The sequence below is a fragment of the Quercus robur genome, chromosome 9 (genome assembly GCF_932294415.1).
Source record: "Quercus robur chromosome 9, dhQueRobu3.1, whole genome shotgun sequence".
In the NCBI taxonomy this organism is placed as follows: Eukaryota; Viridiplantae; Streptophyta; class Magnoliopsida; order Fagales; family Fagaceae; genus Quercus; species Quercus robur.
The window spans coordinates 15,656,606-15,684,543 of record NC_065542.1 but is presented as its reverse complement, the minus strand read 5'-3'; the positions used below and the strand labels follow the sequence as shown (position 1 = coordinate 15,684,543).

The 27,938-nt window shown below is 35.4% G+C and overlaps 1 protein-coding gene across 5 annotated transcripts; it reads right to left on the bottom strand.

The window, feature by feature from the left end:
- Positions 1–13,434: 13,434 nt before the first annotated feature.
- Positions 13,435–23,113, bottom strand: LOC126699331 (F-box/LRR-repeat protein At3g48880). Of its 5 annotated transcripts, XM_050397081.1 has the most exons (5): positions 22,808–23,113; positions 15,910–16,317; positions 14,963–15,500; positions 14,778–14,858; positions 13,435–13,835 (listed from the first exon to the last, which is right to left on the bottom strand). In XM_050397081.1, exons 2-5 carry the CDS (start codon positions 16,266–16,268, stop codon positions 13,824–13,826), a joined length of 990 nt encoding a protein of 329 aa, XP_050253038.1. In that variant the 5' UTR covers positions 16,269–16,317; positions 22,808–23,113; the 3' UTR covers positions 13,435–13,823. The 5 variants fall into 5 exon arrangements, with proteins under 5 accessions (XP_050253038.1, XP_050253039.1, XP_050253042.1 ...); XM_050397082.1 differs by lacking the exon at positions 14,778–14,858 and having other exon boundaries at positions 13,435–13,898; XM_050397085.1 differs by lacking the exon at positions 14,778–14,858 and having other exon boundaries at positions 22,808–23,112.
- Between the last annotated feature and the right edge of the window lie 4,825 nt (positions 23,114–27,938).

Genomic DNA, 27,938 nt, shown 5'->3' with positions numbered 1-27,938 from the left:
CTCTTTGAAACTAGGGCGAATTAATTTCCACCAGATTTCGCCTTCTATATAAGACACATTTAGGGGAATCATTCTTCCTCATTTACAGATCCTTGAGTTCTGCAGAAACCACAAGTTCTTAATCCTTTAGGCTTTCCCAGGGACCTTACCAGGATGGTGATCAAAGTCTAAGGAATGAGGTGGCTAAGGATAAAGGTGAGGGCAAGGAAACAAAGCCCTCCTCGGAAATCAATGATGCCGCCAAGATCCAGGATAACGCAGTTAAGGCAAGAGAAGCAGAGGCTAAAGAAGTTCTTTCCTTTCAACCGAGCAAGAAAGAAATCCCTCCTCCTTCAGTCAAGACCTGAAGCAGGTGTAGATCGCATCAGATTTTTGGTGCGACAAAGTTTGGGTCCCACTCATTTCTCAACTTTGATAGCAGAACATCTTGTAGCTAGGAGAAGAGGGGTCCATCAAGCATTCCCACCTCTTTTTCTTTCTCATCGCCGATACCATCCATACTAGCTCGATTGCTGCTAGAATAAGATTGTGGATCTATTGTCTCCGCTTCTTCTTCTTTCTCATCGTCAGTACCATCCATGCTTCCTCTTTTTTCTCATTGCCGGTACCATCCATACTAGCTCGATTGCTGCTAGAACAAGATTGTGGATCTAGCGTCTCTGCTACTTCTTCTTTCTCATCGTTGGTACCATCCATGCTTCCTCTTCTTTCTCATCGCCGGTACCATCCATACTGGCTCAATTGCTGCTAGAACAAGGTCGTGGATCTACCATTCCTACGAGTTTTGTTAGTTTAGTTTTTTCTTTTTCTTTTTTCCTTTTTTTTATTTATTTATTTTTTAAACAGGCTTGCCTAAGCCATTTTGTATATGATGTACTTTTCCTTTATTTAATAATAATAAAAAAGCTGCACTTTTACTTCATGAATCTTTCCTTTTCTGCAATAATTATTTCATGAATGGGTGTGTTGGTATTTTTGCCTCAAATGGGACTTTGGAATTGATGCTGTTTTCGGTAACGAAAAGTTGTCACCCTAATTTTAACAGAACTGATAGTGGCATCCGACTGCTAACTTTAAATAAGCTAACCATGTAGAAATAATTAGGAAAATAGTTGTGTGCTCCATACTACAAACAGTGCAATCATAAAAAAATGTGGAATTTTAAGTAAGTGATCCGAGGGATCCATCATGTACTAAGGTTCTGTTCAACATTTATGATGATGTCATAGCATTAATTTCTCCTAAGCGTCTTGGTCCGAGGTCTCGGGCATGCGCTAGGTTCTGTTTAAGCACATTTGAGGAGATATCCTAGTGTTAATTTCCCCCAAGCATATGGTCCAAGGATTCAGGCATGCGCTAGGTTTTGTTTAAGCACCTTTGAGGTTCTGTTTAAGCACCTTTGAGGAGATATCCTAGTGTTAATTTCCCCCAGGCATCTGGTCCGAGAACTCAGGCATGCACTAGGTTCTGTTTAAGCACCTTTGAAGGAGATATCCTAGTGTTAATTTCCCCCAAGTATCTGATCCGAGGACTCAGGCATGCGTTAGGTTCTGTTTAAGCACCTTTGAGAAGATATCCTAGTGTTAATTTCCCCTAGGCATCTGGTCCGAGGACTCAGGCATGCGCTAGGTTTTGTTTAAGCACTTTTGAGGAGATATCTTAGTGTTAATTTCCCCCAGTCATCTGGTTCGAGGACTCAGGCATGCATTAGGTTCTGTTTAAGCACATTTGAGGAGATATCCTAGTGTTAATTTCCCCCAAGTATCTGGTCCGAGGACTCAGGCATGCGCTAGGTTCTGTTTAAGCACCTTTGAGGAGATATCCTAGTGTTAATTTCTCCCAGGCATCTGGTCCGAGGACTTAGGCATGCGCTAGGTTCTGTTTAAGCACCTTTGAGGAGATATCCTAGTGTTAATTTCCCCCAGGCATCTGGTCCGAGGACTCAGGCATGCGCTAGGTTCTGTTTAAGCACCTTTGAGGAGATATTTAGAACGAGCCCCACTTCAGATCACCTTTGATTTGCAGTGCCATCAACATGTACCATTCTAGTGTTAATTTCCCCCAAGCATCTGGTCCAAGGACTCAGGCATGCGCTAGGTTCTGTTTAAGTACCTTTGAGGAGATATCCTAGTGTTAATTTCTCCCAGGCATCTGGTTCGAGGACTTAGGCATGCGCTAGGTTCTGTTTAAGCACCTTTGAGGAGATATCCTAGTGTTAATTTCCCCCAGGCATCTGGTCCGAGGACTCAGGCATGCGCTAGGTTCTGTTTAAGCACCTTTGAGGAGATATTTAGAACGAGCCCCACTTCAGATCACCTTTGATTTGCAGTGCCATCAACATGTACCATTCTAGATAAAGGATCGCATGCAGCAAGGCCGTGTCAACTAATTTTCCACCTATGTGCTATGCTTCTGTCATTTCAATTGGCGAAGGTTCAGTGATATTGGCCACCAGATCTGTGAGAACTTGCCCCATGACAGGGGCACGAGATATATATTTGATATTAAAAGCCCCCAATATAGTTTCGTATGGAGCAATCTTCTACATGGCATGTGCCACGGCCAAAATGGTCTCCTCCACCAATGGTCGATATATCGCTGTATCGCCTCGGTAGGTTGAGCGTTCAACTCGCTTAGAACCAGGTCCCCACAGACGGCGCCAATTGTAGGGTCACAATTTTGGAGCCCAAGCCCAAATTGTATGGAATCTTGGTCCAACAAGCCCAATACAATGAATTTGTAAAGAATGGGTTGGAAACTTGGACCTTAGCGAATCAGACGATCAACCAACAGGTCTGGGTGATAAAGAAGGAAAGATGACATAGATTTACTAGGAAGAGACGTCCTCGGATAAAGACTCATTCTTCATCTATCGTTCCCCCCCCCCCAGTTACCAGTCCTTCCTCCCTATTTTATACTATCTTCTTCTCATTTCCACCGTCCACGTGTAGATTTAGATTGATAGTATTGATACTTGTCCCATCAGCCCCTCCCCAAAGTCATTGGGAGTGATTGTAAATGCTGAAAAACAGGGTTCAGTTAGTTACAGAGCACTTAATGCAATAGTAACAACTTTCTCTTAGATATTTTCATGCCTTCCTTTGTTCTTTTCTTTCTTAATACTTATCATCTTCCATGGAATGGTCCGGAGCGTCACTCTCAATGGCAGACCATCCCCTTTGTCCTCGGCCTTGCCTAGCCGAGGAGGAGTCATTCCTTGGGCTGGGCCCCTGACCCAACATATATATTGGTATGAGTTCCCTGGTTTATCACCCCCACATAAATAATATAAGAATGACACAAACTTTGACATATGCATTAATAGCAAAAAGAACTTACAATTCAACGATTAAATTTTTAAAATATGTAGTAATATTTATTTTTATTGAGTAAGATTGTAACCATAAGCTATAACAAATTTTGTAACTAAAATTTATCCATACTTTAATATTTTAAAGTTTTGTTAACCGAGTATCTTAAAAACATAAGTTAAGGTGCATTTAATGCCATATCACATGATATTTTATACAAATTTCAAAAAATCATTTAAATATCTAATATTATATTACATGAAATTTTTATTCAAATTTATATATAAAAAAAAGTAACAAGAAAAATAAAAATAACCACAATAATTTATTCATAAAAACTAATAGATTATTGACAATTGTATTTTTCTTTTTTAAAAATATGCATTACAATTCATAATTTAATATTCCCTAGACGCTTGTTAACCATACCTTTTTTTTTAATCTACTTGCCAAAGCTATAGCCAACCGTTCATAACTTCAATCTACTTTATTTATAATTATATATATATATATATATATATATATATATATATGAATTACAATGAAGGTAGGTAGGGGATTTGTCTTCGGGTATTTAAACCAATATAATTAGGCATGGCAACAGAATATGGCCAGATTGGTATGGGTGGGTCTGTCATCCCTTCTTCAACGCAAATAAGATTCGCAAGGGGTATCCTATCAAAAAAAAAAAAAAAGATTCGCAAGGGGTAGATTGGGCCAAAATGATGAATATATATTTTACCAATCCTAACAAGATGACACCAATGTTGATGAGAGTGAAAGAAATAAGAGAGGAGAAATGATAGTAAAAGTACTTAGGGAAAGAATCCGAATTTGGTAAAGATGTTTTACATCATTCAATAAGAGATTGTTACATTAGTATTTTATTTAAAATTTAATACATCCTACCACACTTAATAACATCTCAATAAACTCCCAATTTAGTTGGATTTATATATGAGTATTAAAATTGATTGGGTGTGATTGTGCTTATTTTTTTGAGTTCGAATTTGGTAAGGATAAGGTGTAAAACCTATGTTTTACACTATCTAATAAAAGATTACCACATTAGCATTTTAATTAAAATTCAATACATCCTACCACACTTAATAACACCTCAATAAACTCTCAATTTGGTTGGATTTATATATAGCTATTAGAATTGATTGAGTGTAGTTGTACTTATTCCTAAATATGTTATAAGATAATGTGGTATGTTGAGATTGGAAGGGTAAAACATGAGTTTTACACCACATCCTTACAAAATTTAATCTCTATTCTTAAATATATGATAAGATGATGTGATGTGTTGAGATTGGAGGGATAAAACATGGATTTTATACCATATACTTATAGAACTTAATCTCCTTAGAGAAAGATGTGTGTTTTGGAAATTTTAATGTAATGTGTGAAAAAGGAGAATTTCATTACAATATTAATTTACACATAATGAACTAAGCTAGTAATCTCCCTCTTTGGATAAGAATAACTAAGTCAAGATGGAAAGAAAGATAATATCAGGTAATTATAGAATACTACTAGAGAACAACAAATACATACTCCATCATCTTACATGGTAAAAATTCCACATAATTAAATTCATGATAAGACCCACTTTTGTATTTTTTGTTTTTACTTTTATAATCCGGTAATTGGGGGTAAGGGATTTAAATTATGGTTCTCTATTAGAAAAACTAGCATATAACTCGTGCATATGCAAAGTAGAATTAAAAAACAATTACAATTACAATTACACACATATATGAGTTCAAATTATATCTGGTGTAAGAGTTATACATTTTTAAGTCATAGATGAGTTTTACTCTCTCTCTCTCTCTCTCTCTCTCTCTCTCTCAATTTTTAATTATATATATTTTTGGATATACATATGAGTTTACTTACTCTCTTTTTTTTATTGGGTTTTTAATGATTTATTTATATTAGACTTTTAGTCTTTTGCACAACATTAACTCACTTAGAAAAAAAGAAGAAGAAGATAGGACACATGTTGTAAAATTAGACAACAATTCGAATCCAATTTAATTTTCTTTCAACTTTGACATTAATTATATATATAGTCATAGATGAGTTTAACTCTCTCTTTCTCTCTCTTTTTTTCAATTTTTAGATTTTTTGGATATACACATGAGTTTACTCCTTCTTTTTTATTGAGTTTTTGATAGTTTATTTATACTAAACTCTTTGTCTTTTTGCACAACATTAATTCACCTAGAACAAAAATTAAAAAAAAACTTAGATAGGACATGTGGCGTAAAATTAGACAACAATTAGAATCTAATTTAGAATATAATTATTCTCAAAAAACTTTTAGAATATAATTGAATTTTCTTATAGTTTTGGCTTTAATTATATATATAGAAGTGTGGGAAAAAAGAAAATTTTATTATATTATTAATTTACGCATAAAGGACTAGGCTAGTAATCTCCGTCTTTAGATAAGAATAACCAAGTCAAGATGGAAAGGAAGATAATATAGAGGTAATTATAAAATACTCCTAGAAAATAGTAAATGCATACACCATCATCTCACATAATAGTGAATTTCACATAATTAAATTCATGAGAAAACTCACTTTTGTAATTTTTTTTAAAATAATCCGATAATTAGGGGTAGGTGGATTTGAATTATGGTTCTCTATTAGAAACATTAGGAGATCACAACTAGTTGAGGTCTTTTCTTTAGATAGGAATAACCAAGTCAAGATGGAGAGGAAGATAATATAGGAGTAATTATAGAATACTCCTAGAGAATAATAGATGCATACTTCATTATCTCACATAATTAAATTCATGATAACACTCACTTTTGTATTTCTTTTTTATAATCCGATAATTAAGGTACTAGGCTCATGACTGTTAGGATTTTATGTGAGAGAAATGAGTATACATTTATTATACTCGTAGAGCATTCTATAAATTTCTGAGAAGGTAGACATTTTGCCATCCTACACATATGGATTAGGGTGGCTAAAGGGCTAATATGGCCATAAATAACTGAACTTTTTTATTTTGTGAAAAGTTTTGGGGTGTGAACTCTCTCAATGTTTCCTTTCAAAACGTAATATTGAGTTATTGACAAAATGAAAGTGCAATCATTGGGAGTAATTTGATCAGACGGGAATGGTCCAGCTAGGTAGAGATGGTAGGTACAAAACTATAGATATCAAATGTGGCATCTTCATACAAAAGCATTCTAACATTAGCAGGAGGGGAATTAAATACAACAAATTCATCCTCCATAGCAGCACCACTTCTGGACACCTTTTAGAGAAGAGGAAGAATTACACTCCTAGTAAAAATTTAGTAGGTCCTTGTAAAAGTTTTCAAGTTATGGTTTTTAAAAATATTTTTTATTTTTTATTTACTACTTTCTTGGATCAAGATCTATACTGTGGGGGTGAAAGGCCAGTGAACCCATATCTATGTATGTGTTGGGCCAAGGGCCCAATCCGAGGAAGAACTCCTCCTTGGCTAGGCAAGGCCGAGGAGAAAGAAAATGGTCTGCCATTAAGAGCGACACTCCGGACCATTCCATGGAAGAGGATAAGTATTAAGAAAGAATAGGACAAAGGGAAATATCTAAGAGAAAGTTGCTACTATTGCATTAAATGCTCTGCAACTAACTGAACCGTGCTTTTCAACCTTTACAACCACTCCTAAAGACTTTAGAGAGGGGCGGATGGGACAAGTATCAGCATTATTAATCTAAATCTACATGTGGATGGTGGAAATGAGAAGAAGATAGTATAAAATAGAGGAGAAGGAAAAAAAGAGGGGGCTGGAGCAATCTGGATGCCAGACTGGTAACAAAGTCTTAAGAACAATATTTAAGAATCAACCTCCTCGGATAGAATCTGAGAACGTCTGTCCCTAGTAAACTTCTGTTATTTTACTTTCTTTATCATCAAAACCTATTGGTTGATCATTGAATTCGCAAAAGTCCAGGTTTCTAACCCATTCTCTACAAATTCATTGTATTGGGCTCGTTGGACCAAGACTCCATACATTTTGGACTTAGGCCTCAAATTGTGACCTTACAATTGGCGCCGTCTGTGGGAACTTGGTGTTTTAGCGAGATTAATGCTCAACATATCGAGGCGATGCAGCGAGATGTCAACCATTGGGGGAGGAGACCATTTTGGCCATGGCGCATGCTACGCGGAAGGATTGCTCCATGCGGAACAATATTGGGGGCTTTTAATATCAAATACATACCTCGTGCCTCCGCCAAGGGCCAGGGTCTCACGAACCTGGTGGCCGAGATCGCTGAACTCTCGTCAAATGAAATGGCAGAAGCACAACACATGGATGGAAAATCAGTTGGCACGGTCTTGCTACGTAGGATCCTTTATCCAGAATGGTACATGTTGATGGCACTACAAATCAAAGATGATCCGAAGTGGGGCTAGCTCTAACTTCTCTTTAAAGTGCTTAAACAGAACCCAAGGCATGCTTGGGCCCTCGGACCAGATGCTTAGGGGAAATTAACATTATGACTTCTCTTTAAAGTGCTTAAACAGAACCTAAGGCATGCCTGGGTCCTCGGACCAGATGCTTGGGAGAAATTAACACTATGACATCTCTTTAAAGTGCTTAAACAGAACCTAAGGCATGCCTGAGTTCTCGGACCAGATGCTTGGGAGGAATTAACACTATGACTTCTCTTTAAAGTGCTTAAACAAAACCTAAGGCATGCCTAGGTCCTCGGACCAGATGCTTGGGGAAAATTAACACTATGACATCTCTTTAAAGTGCTTAAACAGAATCTAAGGCATGCTTGGGTCCTCTGACCAGATGCTTGGGGGAAATTAACACTATAACATCTCTTTAAAGTGCTTAAACAGAACCTAAGGCATGTCTGGGTTCTCGGACTAGATGCTTGGGAGAAATTAACACTATGAATTTTCTTTAAAGTGCTTAAATAGAACCTAAGGCATGCCTGGGTTCTTGGACCAGATACTTGGGGGAAATTAACACTATGACATCTCTTTAAAGTGCTTAAACAGAACCTAAAGCATGCCTGGGTCCTCGGATTAGATGCTTGGGGGAAATTAACACTATGACATCTCTTTAAAGTGCTTAAATAGAACCTAAGGCATGCCTGGGTTCGAGGATCAGATACTTGAGGGAAATTAACACTATGACATCTCTTTAAAGTGCTTAAACAGAACCTAAGGCATGCCTGGGTTCTCGGACCAGATGTTTGGGGGAAATTAACACTATGACATCTCTTTAAAGTGCTTAAACAGAACCTAAGGCATGCCTAGATCCTCGGATCAGATGCTTGGGGGAAATTAACACTATGACATCTCTTTAAAGTGCTTAAACAGAACCTAAGGCATGCTTGGGTCCTCAGACCAGATGCTTGGGGGAAATTAACACTATGACTTCTTTTTAAAGTGCTTAAACAGAACCTAAGGTATGCCGGGTCCTCGGACTAGATGCTTGGGGGAAATTAACACTATGACTTCTTTTTAAAGTGCTTAAATAGAACCTAAGGCATGCCTAGGCCTTCGGGTCAGATGCTTAGGGGAAATTAACACTATGACATCACTTTAAAGTGCTTAAACAGAACCTAAGGCGTGCCTGGGCCTTCGGACCAGATGCTTAGGGGAAATTAACACTATGACTTCTTTTTAAAGTGCTTAAACAGAACCTAAGGCATGCCTAGGCCTTCGGGCCAGATGCTTGGGGGAAATTAACACTATGACTTCTCTTTAAAGTGCTTAAACAGAACCTAAGGCATGCCTGGGTCCTCGGACCAGACACTTTGGGGAAATTAATGCTATGACATCATTATAAATGTTGAACAAAACCTTGGTACACGATGGTCCCCTCGGATCACTTGCTTTGAATTCAACATTCTTTGATGGTTGCACAGTTCGCAGTATAGAGCACACGGTTATTTTCTTGATTATTTCTACATAGTTAACTTATTTAAAGATTAGCGGCCAGGTGCTATTGTCAGTTTTGATAAAGTCAGGGTGACAACTTTTCATTACCATCAACAGCATCAACTCTAAGTCCCATTGGAGGGAAAAATAACAACACACCTATTCATGAAATAGTTATTGCAAAAAAAGGAAAGATTCATAAAGTAAAAAGTGCAACCATTTTTATTAAATAAAGGAAAGGTACATCATGTACAAAGCGGCTTAGGCAGGCTTGTTTTAAAGCTAACTATAAAAAGATGAAGCTCATAGGAATGATAGATTCACAATCTTGTTCTAGCAGCAATTGAGTCAGTATGGATGGTACCGGCGATGAGAAAGAAGAAGAGGTGGAAACACTACACTTGATTCACAATCTTGTTCTAGCAGCAATTGAGCCAGTATGGATGGTACCGACGATGAGAAAGAAGAAGAGGCGGAAACGCTTGATGGACCCCTTTTCTCCTAACTACAAGATGTTCTGCTATCAAGGCTGAGAAACAAGAAACCTGTCTATCCTTGTCCTTGTTGATTTGCTTGATCAACCTTGGGTCGTTTTCACATTTGTGCACACATGATATATGTCGCCAGGTGAGACCCAAACTTTGTAGCACCAAAAATCTAATGCGATCTACACCTGCTTTGGGTCTTGGCTGAAGGAGAAGGGTCTTCTTTCTTGCTCGGTTGAAAGGTAGGAACGTCTTTGGCCTCTGCTTCCTTTGCCTTAACTACATCATCCTAGATCTTGGCGGCATCCTTGGTTCCTGAGGAGGGCTTGGTTTCCTTGCCCTTGCCTTTATCCTTGGCCACCTCATTCCCTAGTCTTTGATCACCATCTTGGCAAAGTCCTTGGGAATGCCTGAAGGGTTAAGAACTTGAGCTTCCTGCAGGACTTAAGGATTTGTAAATGAGGAAGAACGATTCCCCCAAGGTGTCTTATATAAAAGGCAAAATCTAGTGGAAATTAATTTGCCCGAAATTCAAAGAAAGAGTTACAAGCGAGATAAATCCTGCCCAATTTCCAAAGAAATCCCCAATCGTTGGATTTGCGTCACTTCGTAAAGATATTAATGAAAGCGTGCCTCGTGTACCGAAACGTCAGAAACACGACTTGGGTAGTTAAAAGACACCTTGCAATCAAAAGTGGTGTAAAATGGGCGCGAAGGGGCTACTATCACATCGAGATCCTTCTCTCCTCCCATGGAGTAGGAAAGAAGAATCTCAAGGGGCTATTGTGGGGGTGAAAGGCCAGTGAGCCCATATCTATGTATATGTTGGGCCAAGGGCCCAATCTGAGGAGGAACTCCTCGGCTAGGCAAGGCCAAGGAGAAAGGGAATGGTCTACCATTAAGAGCGACACTTCAGACCATTCCATAGAAGATGATAAGTATTAAGAAGGAACAAGATAAAGGAAGGCATGGAAATATCTAAGAGAAAACTGCTACTATTGCATTAAATGCTCTGCTACTATTGCATTAAATGCTCTGCAACTAACTGAACCGTGCTTTTCAGCCTTTACAACCAGGGTTTTTTAAAAAAATAACTATAAAACACATACTATATTATAAGTTAGACAAGATTTCAAACTTATTGCATTTCTAGCAATTCGAGTCCAGTGGACTCGATTTACCCAGAAATATGACATGGACAAAGTAGGAAATCGAGTTTATTGAACTCGATTTCTATACATAGAAATCGAGTTTAATAAACTCAATTTCTGTGTACAGAAACCAAGTTTAACAAACTCGATTTCTATACATAGAAACCGAGTTTATTAAAATCGATTTCTATGTATAGAAACCGATTTAAATAAAACTGAGAATGCTCATCATTTCTGCTAAAAAAATCTCAACATTACACCCAACAAAAAAAAAAAAAAAAAGAACATAAGACCCAGAAAATAAGCTGTTCTATTTCTCTAAAACACAACCAAAAACCACATAGAAGATTAAATGAGAAAATGATACCGGTTGTTGGGACGGCGACGGCGACGAAACGAAGGGGCGACGACATCGGAGCGGAGGGGCGATGGCATCGAAGCGGAGGGGCGATGTCGACGGAGCAGGTGACGGATCTGCAGTCCATCTCTCTCACTCTCATTCCCTCTCCTGCAGCTTCGTCGACATCACCCCTCCGCTCCGATGTCGTCGCCCCTCCGCTTCGATGCCGTCGCCCCTCCGTTCCGTCGCCGTCGCCGTCCCAACAACCGATAGGAGCTGCAGTCCGTCACCTGCTCCGTCGACATCGTCCCTCCGCTCCGATGCCGTCGCCCCTCCGCTCCGATGCCGTCGCCCCTCCGCTCCGTCGCCGTCGCCGTCCCAACAACCGGTATCATTTTCTCATTTGATCTTCTATGTGGTTTTTGGGTTGTGTTTTAGAGAAATGGAACAGCTTATTTTCTGGGTCTTATGTTCTTTTTTTTTTTTTTTTTTTTTTGTTGGGTGTAATGTTGAGATTTTTTGAGCAGAAATGATGCATTCTCAGTTTTATTGAAATCGGTTTCTATACATAGAAATCGATTTTAATAAACTCGTTTTCTATGTATAGAAACCGAGTTTGTTAAACTTGGTTTCTGTACACAGAACTTGAGTTTATTAAACTCGATTTCTATGTATAGAAATTGAGTTCAGTAAACTCGATTTCCTACTTTGTCCACGTCATATTTCTAGGTAAATCGAGTCCACTGGACTCGAATTGTTAGAAATGCAATAAGTTTGAAACCTTGTCTAACTTATAATATAGTATGTGTTTTATAGTTATTTTAAAAAAAAACCCTTACAACCACTCCCAAAGACTTTAGGGAGGGGCGGATGGCAATCTGGATGCCAGACTGGTAACAAGGTCTTAAGAACAATATTTAAGAATCAAGCTCCTCAGATTTTATCTGAGGACGTCTGTCCCTAATAAACTTTTGTTATTTTACTTTCTTTATCATCAAAACCTATTGGTTGATCATCGAATTCGCAAAAGTCTAAGTTTCCAATTCATTCTTTACAAATTCATTGTATTGGGCTCATTGGACCAAGACTCTATACATTTTGGGCTTGGGCCTCAAATTGTGACCCTACATATACTATTTTCATTTCCGTGCATTGGATTTTTCAATGATTTTATGGGATTTAATCTAATATATGAACAAGCAATTCAGTGACACATTATATATATATATATATATATATATTTAAAAAAAAAATATGCAACATATTATGATTGGTGTATATTAAAAGTAATTTTGACGATGAGTCCCCACGAGAGTGATTGATTTTCAATCATAAGACCTAGATGTAAAAATGTTTTTGCCCATAGTGTTGCTCTGTGGACTCTCTTGTTCAGCTTTGGCCTTTGGTTGGGCATTTTACCATCTCTGAACTCACTGTCTGGTTTTTTTCTTTTTTGGAAGTATTGTCTAGGTGTTTTCAAAGGGGGCAGGAGATGGAGAGGTCCCTGTAGGTTTTGTTTTGTTTTTTTTTTTTCAAATAAATTTCAACAATATTATTGTTATTAGTTATTACTTATTGTTCAGGGGTAAAAAAAAAAAAACTCCATTATTTGTGCGAGCTGGGACCCTTTATGAAAGTCCAAAAGTGGTTTATAAAACTTCAAAATTCACCGTTAGAATATGTCACCTACCAACTATTTCACATTTCATTTCATATAGTATTGGGGGGTGGGGGCTGCTAAACAATGAAGAGTGATGCCATTCATATATTAAATACAAAACTGATAATCAATTCTATGGGTAAGGTTTTTGTCCAGTATTCCTCTGTATTGGATGGGATATGGGGACAAGCCAAACCCTTTTTTTATTTTTATTTTTTAAATGCTTAAATAATTGTAAAGATGGAAACCAGGATAGTTTAGGTAGAAAGGATGGGACAATGCATTCAATCACATATGATGTAGTTGAAAAGTTCGATAATTTATGATGTTAATGATCTAAGAAGGTATGCCATACATCGGATATATCTCCACGGACTTAGAAATGTTGATTTCTCCACTAAAAAGAAGAGGCTTTTAACAGCAAGGACTGAAGACATGAAGGATGAAGCTTTTTAGTCTCTTTAAATAAATTGATTTTAGCCAGAACATTCTTTGAAGACAGTGATAACAGTTTTTATGCATATAATCACGAATAACAAGCCTTCACTACCTACCTTAAAAGCAAGAAAGGCTTCACTGCAATTCAAAACTTCAAACTGAAAAGAGAAAGTCTAGGGAGACAACTTTTGCCACAAGTTGTCGAAATGGTTGACTATATATGAGTGGTAAAAAAATGATAAATGCATGTAAAAATGATAATGCATCACTCACAATCAATCACTTTGACAAATTGTGAAAATGTTGTATTTTTCAAAGAACACATTCATATTTATCTTAGCCTCAGGCCTGACCAAACCCAGTCCAATCCAACCCTGTGCATTTGCATCTTTTACAATTATCTAGGAGGATAAAAGCAACATAAATTTGCTTCCAACCACTCTGTTGTCTCCTTTACAATTATTGGGATATAACGAGGATGAGAAGCAAGCATAATAACCGCCAACCGGAGAGAATAACACCTTCAAAAATAACACTGAATGTAGATAGCAAAATCAGAAATGGTTCTATATACTTCCACGTTCAAAATTATCCATACCTACACTGAATGTAGATAGCAAAATCAAATGCATCGCAGATAGTTATGCTTAAAATACCAATCTGGAATAAGTATCAGAAACAAATTTATCAGGCAAAGAACTGGATTTGGCCACAGATTATGACCTGGTAGGACACATTTGACAGTTACTCCATGTGGTTTTTATTTTTAAATTTTCTTATATCATATAACCGGTCTAGTTAGTAAGCATTATTTTGAGGTTATTCAGGATGAGACTTTAATTTGAAAAATGTGTTTGACATAATTTGTAACGGACATAAATATTTATATAGATCAAAACCTTAAGGGGTGGAAGGACATTTATAAAAATCGGACGGAGTTTTTGACATTTCCTCAAACCTAGAGGAAGGTTATTGTAATATACCCTATCACTTGTTAACAATCTCAAAGAGGAGACAAAGCTTGGTCTTCTCAGCCTTGTCTTAGCTCATTTCCTAACACGTTTATGTGCATACTTTCTCATACTACCTGGACGCATGTTATATTCAACCATATCACATCTGTAACAAATTAACAATCACAAAAAAGTTCGAAGAGACCAATTCAAACTTTATGAATCAACTGTGGCTTAGCGAATATATGGAGTCAATAGCACTTATATACAAAAGAGATGTAATAGAAAATTCCAACCAAATGCCGAACATCATTCCTAATTGAATTCCTGTATGCAACACTATAATGTCAACAAGTAATTCATCTCAAAATTTTTCCCATTACACCATAATTAAAAAATGTGGTGGACCAAAATTGAGAATCCTATTGTAACAGAAAAGAACTTACAATATGTACACTTCAGACACATACATCAATAGTTCTCTCCCAAAAAACAAGTCAATCATGTGTCAAAACCAAACCTACCTGTGGGAGGATGTCTTTTGCAACACAAGACCATAAAGATGGCTGCCATTTATATTTATTCAGCAACATTTTATTTTGTTTCTAGCATAAAAGAAATATAATCACTAAAGAGAAAATATGATACAGCTTCTAATTTGTGGAAACACAATCTCCACATGTTCTAATCAAAGTGCAAGAGAGCTCACCTCATCTGCTTTCCACAGCCCTTCCTCGTATCTGTACCACCTCATGAGCCCTTCATCAATTTTGGTTCGCTGGCACATAGTGCATGAGTCATTCATGCATGTTAAAAATTCGCGTAACCGAGATGCCTTTTCAATAATAGATTGATCAATTTCGCTAACAACTTTTTTAGGTCCAGGAGGTGGAAGGACTTCTATTAGAAGGCAATGTGATATGTTAAGCACTTCTAGGTGTGGCAAACTATCCAGGACAATGATCAGAGCTTCCTTATATAGCATTGAGCATCGGAGGCTTAGGACCTTCAAGGTTGGAAGGAATGTAGCAAGTGTACTAGCAAAGAATTTATCACAAGGGCCCATAATCTTCAGTTCTCTAAAGTTCTTGCAGTTCTTGGAAATTTCCTCCATGAGGTATGGAGGATTTGCAATTCCAGGCATTGTTAGGGATTCAAGATCTTTCCATGCACGAATGGCCTTGCATATTCCAGTCTTTTTTATTCTGTTCCAAGCTGGCAGAACAAGTCGTCTGAGCTGTGGGCACCTGCAATAAAGACAGTGGTTATTGTCAATTCAACATTGAGTGGTACTATAAGAGACATAACAACACATCTTAAAATATATAGCTTAGTACAACTATTGGCTATAGGGTATGGTTATATATATTCCATGCTACATTGACCCATGCATCACAAACAGTATTATTTTTTTAATTCAATGGAATAACGTGTTTGAATTTAATTGGAAAACCTAAGGTACAACACCTGAGGAAATGTAACTAAGTTTTGTCCAAAATAACTATTTAAAAAAAAAAAAAACTTGCTTTGATATCTCAACATTTATCATTAATCATTATAAAGACATATATTTCAGAAAAGGAGATCAGCAATACTATCAGAAACCTTAAGGGTTAAAATATTCAGCTCGATAAACAACAAAATAACTGGAATTACCTTTCTGCAGTATAAGTTAACTGTTCATCACTCACGAATAGGTTGAAATGGAAAATCAAGGTTGTTATGTTTCCCCTGCTGAGACTCATAGAAATCTTCAATAGACGGGTTAATATCTTATCAGACCGTCCATCAACATAAACATATGGCTCTAACGGGATTTTTATGAAATTCGATTTCATCATTGATAAATCAAGTGTTTTCCAAAGCAGAGGATCACAGCAAGCCATACGCCATGCACTACAGACATGAGCGATACCCGAAGTTAACTCAAGGATGTCAAAAGACTGGAAAATCTTCACCAAAATATCAGTGTCCAGGTCCTCCCATCTCCTCCCAATATAGTAACCGTCTTCCATTTCACAAGCTTGTCAAAATTCTTAATGGATTTTTGATGCATCCAAATTTCTACATGAAGAATTACAAGGAATTAGTATAAAAGTTTAGTTCATCAAATTTTTATAACTCTATCCAAGAGATAATTCACTCATGATTACCAAAAGAAAACACAAGCCTGGAAATACGACAAGATTTGCCAACTTGTTTCATAATTTTAATTGGCATACAAATCCCCAAATGTCATTCAAAAGTCATCTGATGCCTCTTAAAATATGCAGATCTAGACTAGGCTAATGCAGCTTGATGTAGGATCGTTCTTTAAGAATTCAGAACTAAATTAGATTTCTTGATGAGACCTTGAAGGGTTCTTGAATAAGATGTTTAAGGGTTTTGGTAAAAACAGATTGAAACTTGAATATATTGACTGTTTTTTCTTAACAGGGAATAGAATAAGAAATAAGATAGATAAAAACACTAGGCAATCATACCTAGCTTTTCCTAAGCAATCACACTTAGGGAGGAGAAGGCAATCACGCCCTCAAAGCTTAAAATAAGATGTTGGAATTGCATTAGAATCAATCTCACTATGAATATTATTGACTACAATATAGGCTATTGTTAAATCCTTTCCTACAAGGATTAGGACTTTAAATAACTTATTCCTAAAATGACTAGGATTACTAATAACATACAAAAAAAGGACTTAAAAACTTCTAAACCAAATAGGAAAAGGACTATAAACATGAAATAAGACTCATTACAGTCCATTCCAAAAAATCTAGAAATTACCCCAGCAACTTTCTAACCTTAAAACTTAATAATAAGACTCAATAATAACTTAATACCAAACTACCCCTGTTTTAGTGATGATGTTTTCTAGAAAATGAGTCATTTTCCAAGAAGCATTTTCTATAAAATTATCTCATTTTCCAACGTTTTGTAGCAACTTTAAATGAGTTAAAAAAAACTCCTAACTTTCTTTATTTAGCTTACTGTGAGATAGAGAGTGCGTTTGGGAAGCGCGTTTTGCGCTTCCCATGTCTGCGTTGTGCACACCAGTGGGTCCCGTGCACTGTTCATGGGACCCACAAACTTCACTTTTCAGCAACTTTTTCATTAAAAATGGGTCTTACGGCACTATTTACATATTTAAAAATTATTTTGCTACAGTGTTTTCAGTTTTCAGCAAAATAAGCTGTATCCAAACGGACCCAGAGTTGTTTTCCCAAAAAATTTAGTGGAAAACAATTTCTAAAAATAAGCCATACTTTTTATGTTGACCAAAGATCCTTTGACTCATCTTTTTTTGTGCTACCAAACATTGGAAAATATGGAAAACTATCTTATGTGTTACATAAGGTTTTCCATCGAAACAAACGGAGCATAATACAACCTATGAAAGGTTCCAAGAAGGCCTTGGATCAAAATTAGACCAAAATTCTTGAATTTTTGTACATTTAATCTTGTTTTTTCCTTTAACTCTTCTTTACTGTCTGCATCACAGCAAACTTTATCTATGGGTGGAGAAATGGCTATAAAGAAAACTGTAGTAAATTTCCTAAATATATACCAGGATTATTTATTCTGCAATTTCAGTGCACAATATAAAAGAATAAATCATAATTGTATTATATATTTGGCTGAATGCCAGTATGGAGCAGTACCGTAATAGTAAATTAGTAAATAAACAATGATAAGAATGATGATTAAAGGAAAAAAGAAAAAGAATGATAACAACGACAACAACAACAACAAAAAAGCAACAACAAAACCTGTAACTTTTTCTGAACAACATAACCAGATTTGTGGGTTAAGAGGCAAAAGTCAACTCATACATATTCCAAAGAACTGATCATAGAGAAGATTGATAAACCAAATAGTTGCTCACAAGAATGAATGCAAAAAGAAGTGCAACCATTGTCAATGAGCGTATCATATGAAAGTTCATAAGAAAGTGGCAGAATTGAGAAACTAGACAACAACCAAGTCTTTAGTCCCAAAATTTTTGGGTTCAGCTATGGATCCTCTACAGATTAGTCATGACCAGCCAAATGTATTCTTTTCAGTTATTCTATTCTATCCTAAATCATTCTCTATGTTACTCCGATAGTTGAGAAATTATATTAATTAAAATATAAGATGATCCCATCAGGCTTGATCTCATGCACCTATTAACAAATCAGGATTAGTAGAAACCAACGGTTCTTTCTTTTTATTATATAAACACTTGTTGTGAATCAAATCTCTTTACATCCAATAAAAGAGGTCTTTATTTGCATAATTGAGTGTGAGCAAGATTCATAAAGGACGAATTGGATGGGTTTGTGCAGTGTATAATTCTCCACAAACTTGAATCTACACCATCTCATATCCTAAAATACCATGTTCCAAAAAGTTCTCATCTTGGCTCAAAACTCACTCCTGACAAGTAAAGTCCTTCAGTTATGCATTTAAATTTCAATGCTGGAACAATGACCATCTCAATTATTTCCTTGAACAGTCAACATACCCAGAAAACCTCAAACCTCATGATGCTATTTCCTCTTCTACATTGTGAAGGCTAGTAAAATGTCAATTTTCTAGCCAACAAAATAGTTCTATACCCTTCTTCTTAAACAAACAGTGCACAAAAACCAATGCCTGTGAGGTTGCTTGTAGAACCCAATCACAGCAGCTGCATTCTTTTAAATTGTAAGTGGAAACAACTAACGAGTGTAATGTACTGGCTAAATCTTTTACACTGTAGAACCAAATTAAGGTCAATGAGTGCATAATGCAAACCCAAGCTCAATATAGTTAAAGTTTGTACTAGTGCACAAGGCTCTTGCTTCTATGGGATCTATGATAGTAATAGATAGTTGGTAGTCAAATTTACCCCCAATTTTGGAAGGAAATGGGTGCAACACGATAACTTCCTAGGAGGTCACCTATCCTAGTACTATGAAGTTCTAATTGGATTTAGTGCATTAGTGCTGTTATGATTGCAACATCAATATAGTTCTTAACTTTTTGATTTATTTTTTTTAATTTTTTATAAATGAATTGGCCTTGTCAAAGTTTGAAATAGTATGGAACATAAAGAAAATATGAGAAAGAAAGAACGAAAGAGATTAATGTGGTTGGGTCAATAAGACCTTCTTCCACACCACTGTAGGCCAAATGGCTACATCTTGCATTCACTTTGATTGATACACAATACAAGAAAACCCATATTTATAATGAGATTTATAGAATTTGAAAAGAGTCCGAATTTGGTAAAGATAGAGTATAAAACCCATGTTTTACACAATTCAATAAGAAATTGTCACATCAGTTTTTTACCTAAAACTCAATGCATCCTACCACACATAACAACATCTCAATAAACTCCCAGTTAAGTTGAATTTTCAAATGGGTATTAGAATGCAAACTAGATGTTGAGAAGGCTTTTGATCATGTAAACTGGGGATTTCTTATGCAGTTACTTGAACGGGGTGGGTTCTCTACTAAGTGGAGGCGATGGATTTTCTTTTGTATATCTATGGTTTGCTTCTCTATTCTGATTAATGGCTCTCCTTGTGGGTTTTTTGAGAGTTCCAGGGGGTTGAGACAAGGTGACCCCTTGTCTCCTTTGCTGTTTGTCTTGGTTATGGAAGCCCTTGGAAGAATATTGGATAAAGCGGTCCATGATGGCCACATGTCAGGCTTTGGTGTGGGTAACTTAGAAGGAAGATCCTTGGCGATGTCTCATCTTCTCTTTGCGAACGACACTCTAATTTTTTGTGATGCAAATCTAGATCAGATATTGTTTCTACGTATGATCCTTATTTGGTTTGAGGCAGTCTCTGGTCTAAAGGTAAATTTGGGCAAGTCAGAGTTAGTTCCTGTTGGTGTGGTGCATACTTTTGACTTATTGTTGAATGTCCTTAGCTGTAAACAAGGTACTCTTCCTATGAAATATATGGGTTTTCCTTTGGGAGATAAATTCAAGGATAAGACAATATGGAACCCAATTCTAGAGAAGATAGAACGGAGATTAGTGGGATGGAAACGTTTTTACTTATCCAAGGGAGGTAGAGTCACTTTGATTAAAATCACTCTATCTAATTTACCCACTTATTTTCTATCCTTATTTCCTATACCTGTTGCAGTGGCTAACCGAATTGAGAAACTCCAGCTGAATTTCTTATGGGTGGCATTGGTGACGAAGCAAAATTTCATTTGGTTAAATGGGCTACTATTTGTTCTCCCATTTCTTTGGGTGGCTTGGGGATAAAGAAGGTAAGACTTTTTAATGCAGCTTTACTTGGGAAGTGGCTATGGAGATTTGGGATTGAGAATGATGCCCTTTGGAGGCAAGTTATAAAAGTGAAATACGGCTATATATGGGGTGGCTAGTGTACCAAATTTGTTAATGGTCCATATGGTGTTAGTTTGTGGAAAAATATCAGTCAGGGATGGCCTTCTTTTTCTCGCCACAGTATATATAATATTGAGGATGGGCCTAGGGTGAAGTTTTGGCAAGACTGTTGGTGTGGTGAGACATCTCTTGCAGTTAGTTATCCTGAATTGTTTAGATTTTGCTGAGATAAGGAGGCTAGTGTGGCTGAGCTTATGAATTTTGCTAATGGAGTCCTCTTTTGGGATGTGAGTTTCTTTAGGGGTGTGCATGCTCGGGAATTAGAGGCATTGTCGGGTTTCATGGATACCATATATGGTGCTTTAGTGAAGGGGTTTGGTGAGGATAAGACGTGTTGGAAACCTAACAGAGAGAAGGGTTTCATGGTCAAGGATTTTTATAGTCTTTTAGTGGGCTCCAGTGACTATTGTTTTCCTTGGAAAAGTATTTGGAAACAGAAGATTCCTTCTCAAGTAGCTTTCTTTATTTGGACTGTTGCTTTAGGGAAATGCATAACAATTGACAATTTATGAAAAAGGAAGGTTTGGATATTGGATTGGTGCTACATGTGAAAGGGTAATGGTGAATCGGTTGATCATCTTTTTCTTTATTTGGACTATTGCTATAGGGAAATGCTTAACAATTGACAATTTATGAAAAAGGAAGGTTTGCATATTGGATTGGTGCTACATGTGCAAGGGTAATGGTGAATCGGTTGATCATCTTTTTCTTCATTGTCCGATTGCTATGGACTTGTGGTCTGTGGTGTTTGGTTTGTTTGGAGTAAGCTGGGTTATGCCGCAATCTGTAGTGGGGCTTCTAGCATGTTGGCAAGGTAGATTTGGTTGTCATCGAAATGGGTATATTTGGTTGATTGTTCCCCATTGATTATTGTGGTGTCTTTGGAGGGAAAGAAATAGTAGGTGCTTTGAAGATATTGAGAGATCCATACCAAACCTGAAGTTATTTTTCTTTAGAACTTTAATGAATTGGTTGGCTACTTTACGAAACCAATCATTTTTTTCTTTTCTTGATTTTCTAGATTCTTGTAATTTTTGTCCTTGAACTGTTTGACCCTTGTACGCTCCCTGTGTACTAGGGTGTTCCTTTTTTGATATCAATAAATTTATTATTTATCAAAAAAAAAAATTTGATTGAGTGTGGTTGTGCTTATTCTTAAAATATGTAATATGATGATGTGGCATGTTGGAATTGGAGGGGTAAAATTTGGATTTAACACCACATCCAAATTTAATCTTATTTGAGAACGGGTCAACTATCAATTTATTACATGATATTTTGATTTTGAATTTCATATCAATATAATTGATTGCTCCAATCCCTTGATTTACTCTAAGCAATCAAACCTTCGATTTTTTTTCTGCAATTGGTGGAAAGTAAATCATACTTCCCAACACTCCCCCTCAAGTTGTGCACTAATCAACTTGATAGTTTTATGTTACACTAATGGCTTGTTTGGATTGATGGCAAGGGAGGGGGAATAAAGTTGGCTGGAAATTAGGCCAACTTTACTCTACTCCCCCTCCCTCCCCTCAACCCAAACAAGCCCTAAGGGGAATAAAGAGAAAGCAATTGCATACATAATAACTCCAGGCTTCTAAGTGAGAAACTATCAAGTGCAAAGAGTATCACTAAGAAGTTAAATGGAGATCAGAACCCTCAGAAAATGCTCAATGGGTATATATATCAGAGCTTCACAAAATGAATTCTTCTAAAAAAACCAAGAATTGTTCAGAGCTTGGGACCTAAATATGTTATACACATCAAGAATTAAACTTTCTACAAATCCAAAAAGAAAAAATCAACGAACCATACAAAGATCAACAATGAACCAATTAGTCATACAAAGTATAAAAATTGCACACCAGGCACAATTGTAATTCTCAAAACAAGATCTCGAAAATCCACATCAGAGTTTGAACAACTCAACTCCACAACCTCTGAAAACCAAAATTTTCATAATAGAAAAGGTAAAACACAACTCCCAGAAACAAAAACACTTCTGGGTCTCATTATTTGCAGTCAGATCTTCCTATCTTGATCCAATTCCCATTCTATATATACAAACACAACCAAACATACATGTACACAAACATGCATATACATATACATATATGTAAATATGTACAAACAGAGAGAAAGAGAGAGTGAGAGAAAGACCTTTATTCAGAAATCGTGTCGCTGGCTGTTTATTGATGAGGTACCTCTTCTGGGTTCGAAGTGAATTAAGAAAATTTTGTGTCTTTTTTTTTTTTTTTTCAAAAAGAAAGTAACCGAAGAGTGAGGATGAGAGAAATAGGCGATTCGAGACCCTGAAATTCCTTCTACTAAAAACAGCCTTGGCTTACAAATCTTAACCGTTTAGCTTTAAAATCTGGTTGATGATTTTGACAGCAGGTAATATTGGAGGTCAATGAACTAAGACACATGACAACAATCCTATGTCGTACATTATCAAAAAAAAAAAAAACAAAAAAAACAAAACTACTACTTGGGTTGTAAAGTAAAAACCACACTAATAACTAATACAAAAGCTTAAAGGGGAATCTGACCCACCAAAAATGGTAATAATAAAAATGCTGAAGGGTATGTGGCAGGCAAAAATTCTGATGTCATTAAGGTTCATATCCTTGTATATTTTTGGGGAGTGATAATACGATTGTAGCGTAGAACTAAAGGTAGAGTTTGAAAAAATATACTGTTATTAAAAAAAAAAAAAAAAAAGAGTTTGAACAAGATACAATTACATCGTTTTATTTACTTTAAGGTATTCTACGTTTTACTATCGAACACCTTTGGTGCAATGGTTTTTTCACAAATATAAGTGCTTATAGGATGTGGGAGGTAAGGGACGGTTCAAGTTCTAGGAATGAGTTCTACACACATATACACTTAGATTACCCTACAGTTAACATTTTTTTTTTTTTTTTTTTTTTTAATAAAGATATATAGTTAAAGTGGATATTGAGTTATTTGACTTATTTAATAAGTATATGATTTATAATAATAAATTATAAGTTCTAGTTAGTTAAACTTTATTGAGATCTTGAGTTTTAACTCTACTTATACCAAAAATTAATTGGTGTTTTGGTTTGATGATAAAAAGTAGGACTAAGCACAACTCAGATCGGGTTGAGCTCAACCAGATAAAAAGGACGTGAAATCGCTCTCACCCAAACTTGCACATTTGGGTCAGGTATTGGGTAGGTAAATCAGGTCTCATTCTCTTTTCTTTCTTTATTTTTTTTTCCTAAATTAGTATCATCATTTGGGTCGGATATTAATCAAAATATGTTTAATATTGATCATAATATAATTAGTCTAAACTAATTAATTATAGTTAAATTTAATATCTATCATGTCGCGCTATTTCCAAATGTTATAATTTTATTTACATAATGTATCACCAATATGTTATAATTTTATTTACATCATGTATCACCAATATACAACCTGCAATAATATTAAAAAGTCTAAACTAACTATAGCTAAATCTAATATTTATCATGTCATGCCATTTCCAAATGTGACAATTCTATTTATATAATGTACTGACAATAATATCGAAAAAATTCTAAACACATTATTCCATTCCAATGCATGATTTTTATTCTTAGGCTTCGTTTGAGAGTTCATAAGGAAATGAAATCATAGAGAGAATGGAATGAAATCATTTTATGACAAAATAACTATTAGACCCCAATTTTAAAATAAATGGTTGAATATATAGGGAAATTTTGAGAGTTTTAGTAAAAAATTGATTAAATCTAATTTCATTCCCTCACATTCCTCTCAATTTAAAGGGGAATGAAAATTTGAGGTTTTAAGGGAATAGAGAGGAATGAATGTTCCTTCCTACTTAAACTTTTAAACAAAGAAATGAACTTTCATTTTCCTCCATTAAAACTTTCAAACAAAGGAAGGGGAGAATATTTTAAAATTATTATTTCCATTCCATTCCATTCTCTCCTCCCAAAAGGGGGCTTAATGTTTAATTTAAATTCAATGCATTGAAAATTCATGGCAAGGAAACTGGTAAATTCATATTGTATTTCCAAATATAATCCAGTTAGTCAATGTTGAATTTTAAAATTTGATCTTAAAATTCAATTTGGAAATTGCAAAGGCTTTAATGAGGTGACTATAGATAAAATCTTTCCCTTAGAATTAAGTTTTTAAATTCAAATTTAAGTTGACATTTCTATTGGGAAAGTTTTTAATAAGTGATTAAATATTTTCTCAAATAAGTTGGGTCATTAATGTTAAGAGATTTCTTTTTAAAGTTTATTTAAAATTTGAATTGAAAATAAAATACGGAAAGTATAAAAGATGATAGAGTCTTAAATGAGGAGATTAGGTCAGGTTTGAAATTAAAAAGGAAATAAGAAGGAAATTTATAATAAGAATTCATTTTTTATTTATAATTGGAAATAAAAAATAGAGTATAATTTCTAAAGACCATTTTTTTTTTATTGGGATTTGAGAGCACTACATTAGGGAATATAGCATCAAACCTGCTAAAGGTGTTAAAAAAACCTAAAAAAACTAAAATTGGGAGGGTCTTAGAGCAAGACTCGAACCTAACCCACCCAAAGCCCTTTGGTTCGAGTCAGGTTGGGCAAGGTCCATTCTCAACCCTAATAAAGAACAATTATCACGGAATGAACGCTATAAATTAAAATTTTATCATATCTAAATATCTCTCTCTCTCTCTTTCTCTCTCAGTTATGTGGATTCCAACCTATGCTATGATGATAAGAATGATCATCATGGAGTGGACACAATAGGTTTGATGTTAACTAATGTGGCATAACTTTACTCTCAGTCTAACTGATGTAGCTTAGGGCGTATAGAAGCATAATCTATAACATACCAAACTTAAATTCTACTAAAAAACTAGGCCAATAAGCAAAATAATAAAGAAAATCTTTTAAAAGAAATTTTTATTAATAAAAAGCCTAATTTGAGAATTGCAATTTTAACTTTGCCTAAAATTCAACTTCCTATCATCCCCCTAATTCTAAAGACTATTTAAAGGAAGCATTCAATCCTTCAAGAGATGAAATAACATAGTCCTACTTCTACTAGAGAATGGAAATCAACCTAATAAAGGAGGAAAAAAAATAAAATCCCAATTGAACTAAGGAAAAGAAAATTATGGTCCAACTAAAAAAAGCATAAAATAGTGGGATATGTTGGAATCATGCAAGAAAACCATAATTTTAAAAACCGGACCAGACCTTCCGGTTCAACCAGAAACCGTACACTAATCCGGTCCGGTTATTATTAAAACCCGAAAATTGAAGAAAAATCGTTAAAACCGGAAAACCGGAAATCAGTACGGTTAAACCGGTTTTTAGCAGGTCTTCGTTAAAACTTAAAACTACAGATGCTGTGTTAAAAAAAAAAAAAAGAAGAGAGAAAGAGAGTTTTTTTTCAAATTTGAGAGTAGAGATTTTGATTTTGAAAATGTTTTCAAGCTTGAAATTGTGAAGCCTAAGACACCAATAGTTACTCCAAAAACATCAGATCTCCTATCTTTGTGTTGAGGAAGGAGACCAAAAACGAAGCAAATTTCATATGACTTTATCTGTCTGCACTCCGCTTCAGCCTTTGTTTTCTGCTCTTGCACATACGCATATTGATAGGAGAGAGTCGAGAGACACAGAGAGAGGGAGAGAATTTTGAAGAAGGAAATCCGGAAATGAAACTCTAGCAAAACCAAAAAGTGGATGGGAAAGAAATAAGTCCAGAGAGTTGTTTGAAGGTTTGAATAAATGTGTGGTGTGTGTGATATAAACGTGTAAGTGTAGGATAGGTGGGAAAAAAGTATCAAGGGCAATGATATTGTTACCTGTTGGTGACTTTCTTTTGGTTATTTGACAAATTAAAAAATAATTAAAAATTGTTTGTAATGGCTATACATAACCTTTTTATGGTTGTGTTTTTTTTTTTTTTTTTTTTTGGGTTGAGTATTGTTAAGTGGTGTCCAAAAGTTGGAAAGTTAATATTTAATGTTTTACTATTATTAATTTTTTTAGTTAAAGTGACTAGTTATAAAATTATTTATTTATTTTTATAATTAATAATTAATAATTAATTATTTATGACATCATCGGTTCGACTACCGGTCGAATTTCGATCGGACCATAAAACCGATAAACTCTCTATTTCGGTTCTTTCACCGTACCGATTTTTAAAACCATGATGAAAACTCAGTTTCAAGTTTATTTAATTAAGATATCTCTATTAACTTCTAACTTTTTTTTTTTTTTTTTTTTTTTTTTTTTTTTTTTTTTTTTTTTTTTGTATTAGTAGTAGTAGTAGTAGTACACCTTCTCTCCTATACACTAGATATAATTAAAGAGAGCAATAATTTGAGATAAAGTAATTTTTACATGAATCAACATCCAAACTATTACTTTAGGAACAAGGGAGAGAAAAGTGTGCTAAACAATTGTAGTTCATTCTTAACAAAGTTAACTGTATATTCAATAATGGCGGAGATATGAAAACCATCAAATAAAGACGTCTCTTTCTTCCTTCCATTGCATCTCAGCACCCTCCTCTAGCATGAACTTACCTCCAGTTATTTCACTTCCAATCCAACCATGTGTTGCAATTTTTATTCCAACATCATCTTTCACTTCAAATCTCAGTGTCTCATAGAAGTTTACAAGAGCTGCCTTTGCAGCCTAGTGGTTCAATTTTCAAAACACCAAAAGAAGAAGAAAACCAGTAAGTGCTGTCATTTATTAAGGGAAAATGGCATCCAGTGAGATGGAAGAGGGCAAAACAAAGACAATGCAAAGGAGAAATCAAATTGACCTCATGGACTTGTGTGTGTGTAACCGTGTGCATATGATACCGATTGGTTTTGATAAAATCTATGATAACAAAGTTAGGAAGACCATGAAATTGAATCATCATATTCATTCTTCTAAGACATTTCTAGCTATGAGTTAATGACATGCAGATTTTCTCCTTATTATGGTGCTGTATAAACAGTGAAGCTTACACTAAGGTCTTGCATAGTTTTTATTCTGATTTTATCCTCTACATAATATGGTAAATTTATCCCATCAGAATCTTTTTTTATGTTAATAATAATTGCAGACTCACACGATGCGTGAGAATAAATAATTATTTTGTATTGTAATATAATGTATAATTTTTTTATCTAAATTTTTTTAAAGATAATTTGTTCTCTCTAAATATTAAACAATTTTTATTCGGTCCAATTAGGTCTATTTCGGTTCAATTTGGTCAACTCGGTCAATTTTGGTCCCCC

Coding starts and splice junctions, on each gene's coding strand:
- LOC126699331 (XM_050397080.1), bottom strand. CDS start 16,268: ATGGAAGACGGTTACTATATTGGGAGGAGATGGGAGGACCTGGACACT. Junction 15,501..15,909: donor TTAACTTATACTGCAGAAAG/GTAATTCCAGTT, acceptor TCTTTATTGCAG/GTGCCCACAGCTCAGACGAC. Junction 14,859..14,962: donor GGCTGTGGAAAGCAGATGAG/GTGAGCTCTCTT, acceptor CTTTTATGCTAG/AAACAAAATAAAATGTTGCT.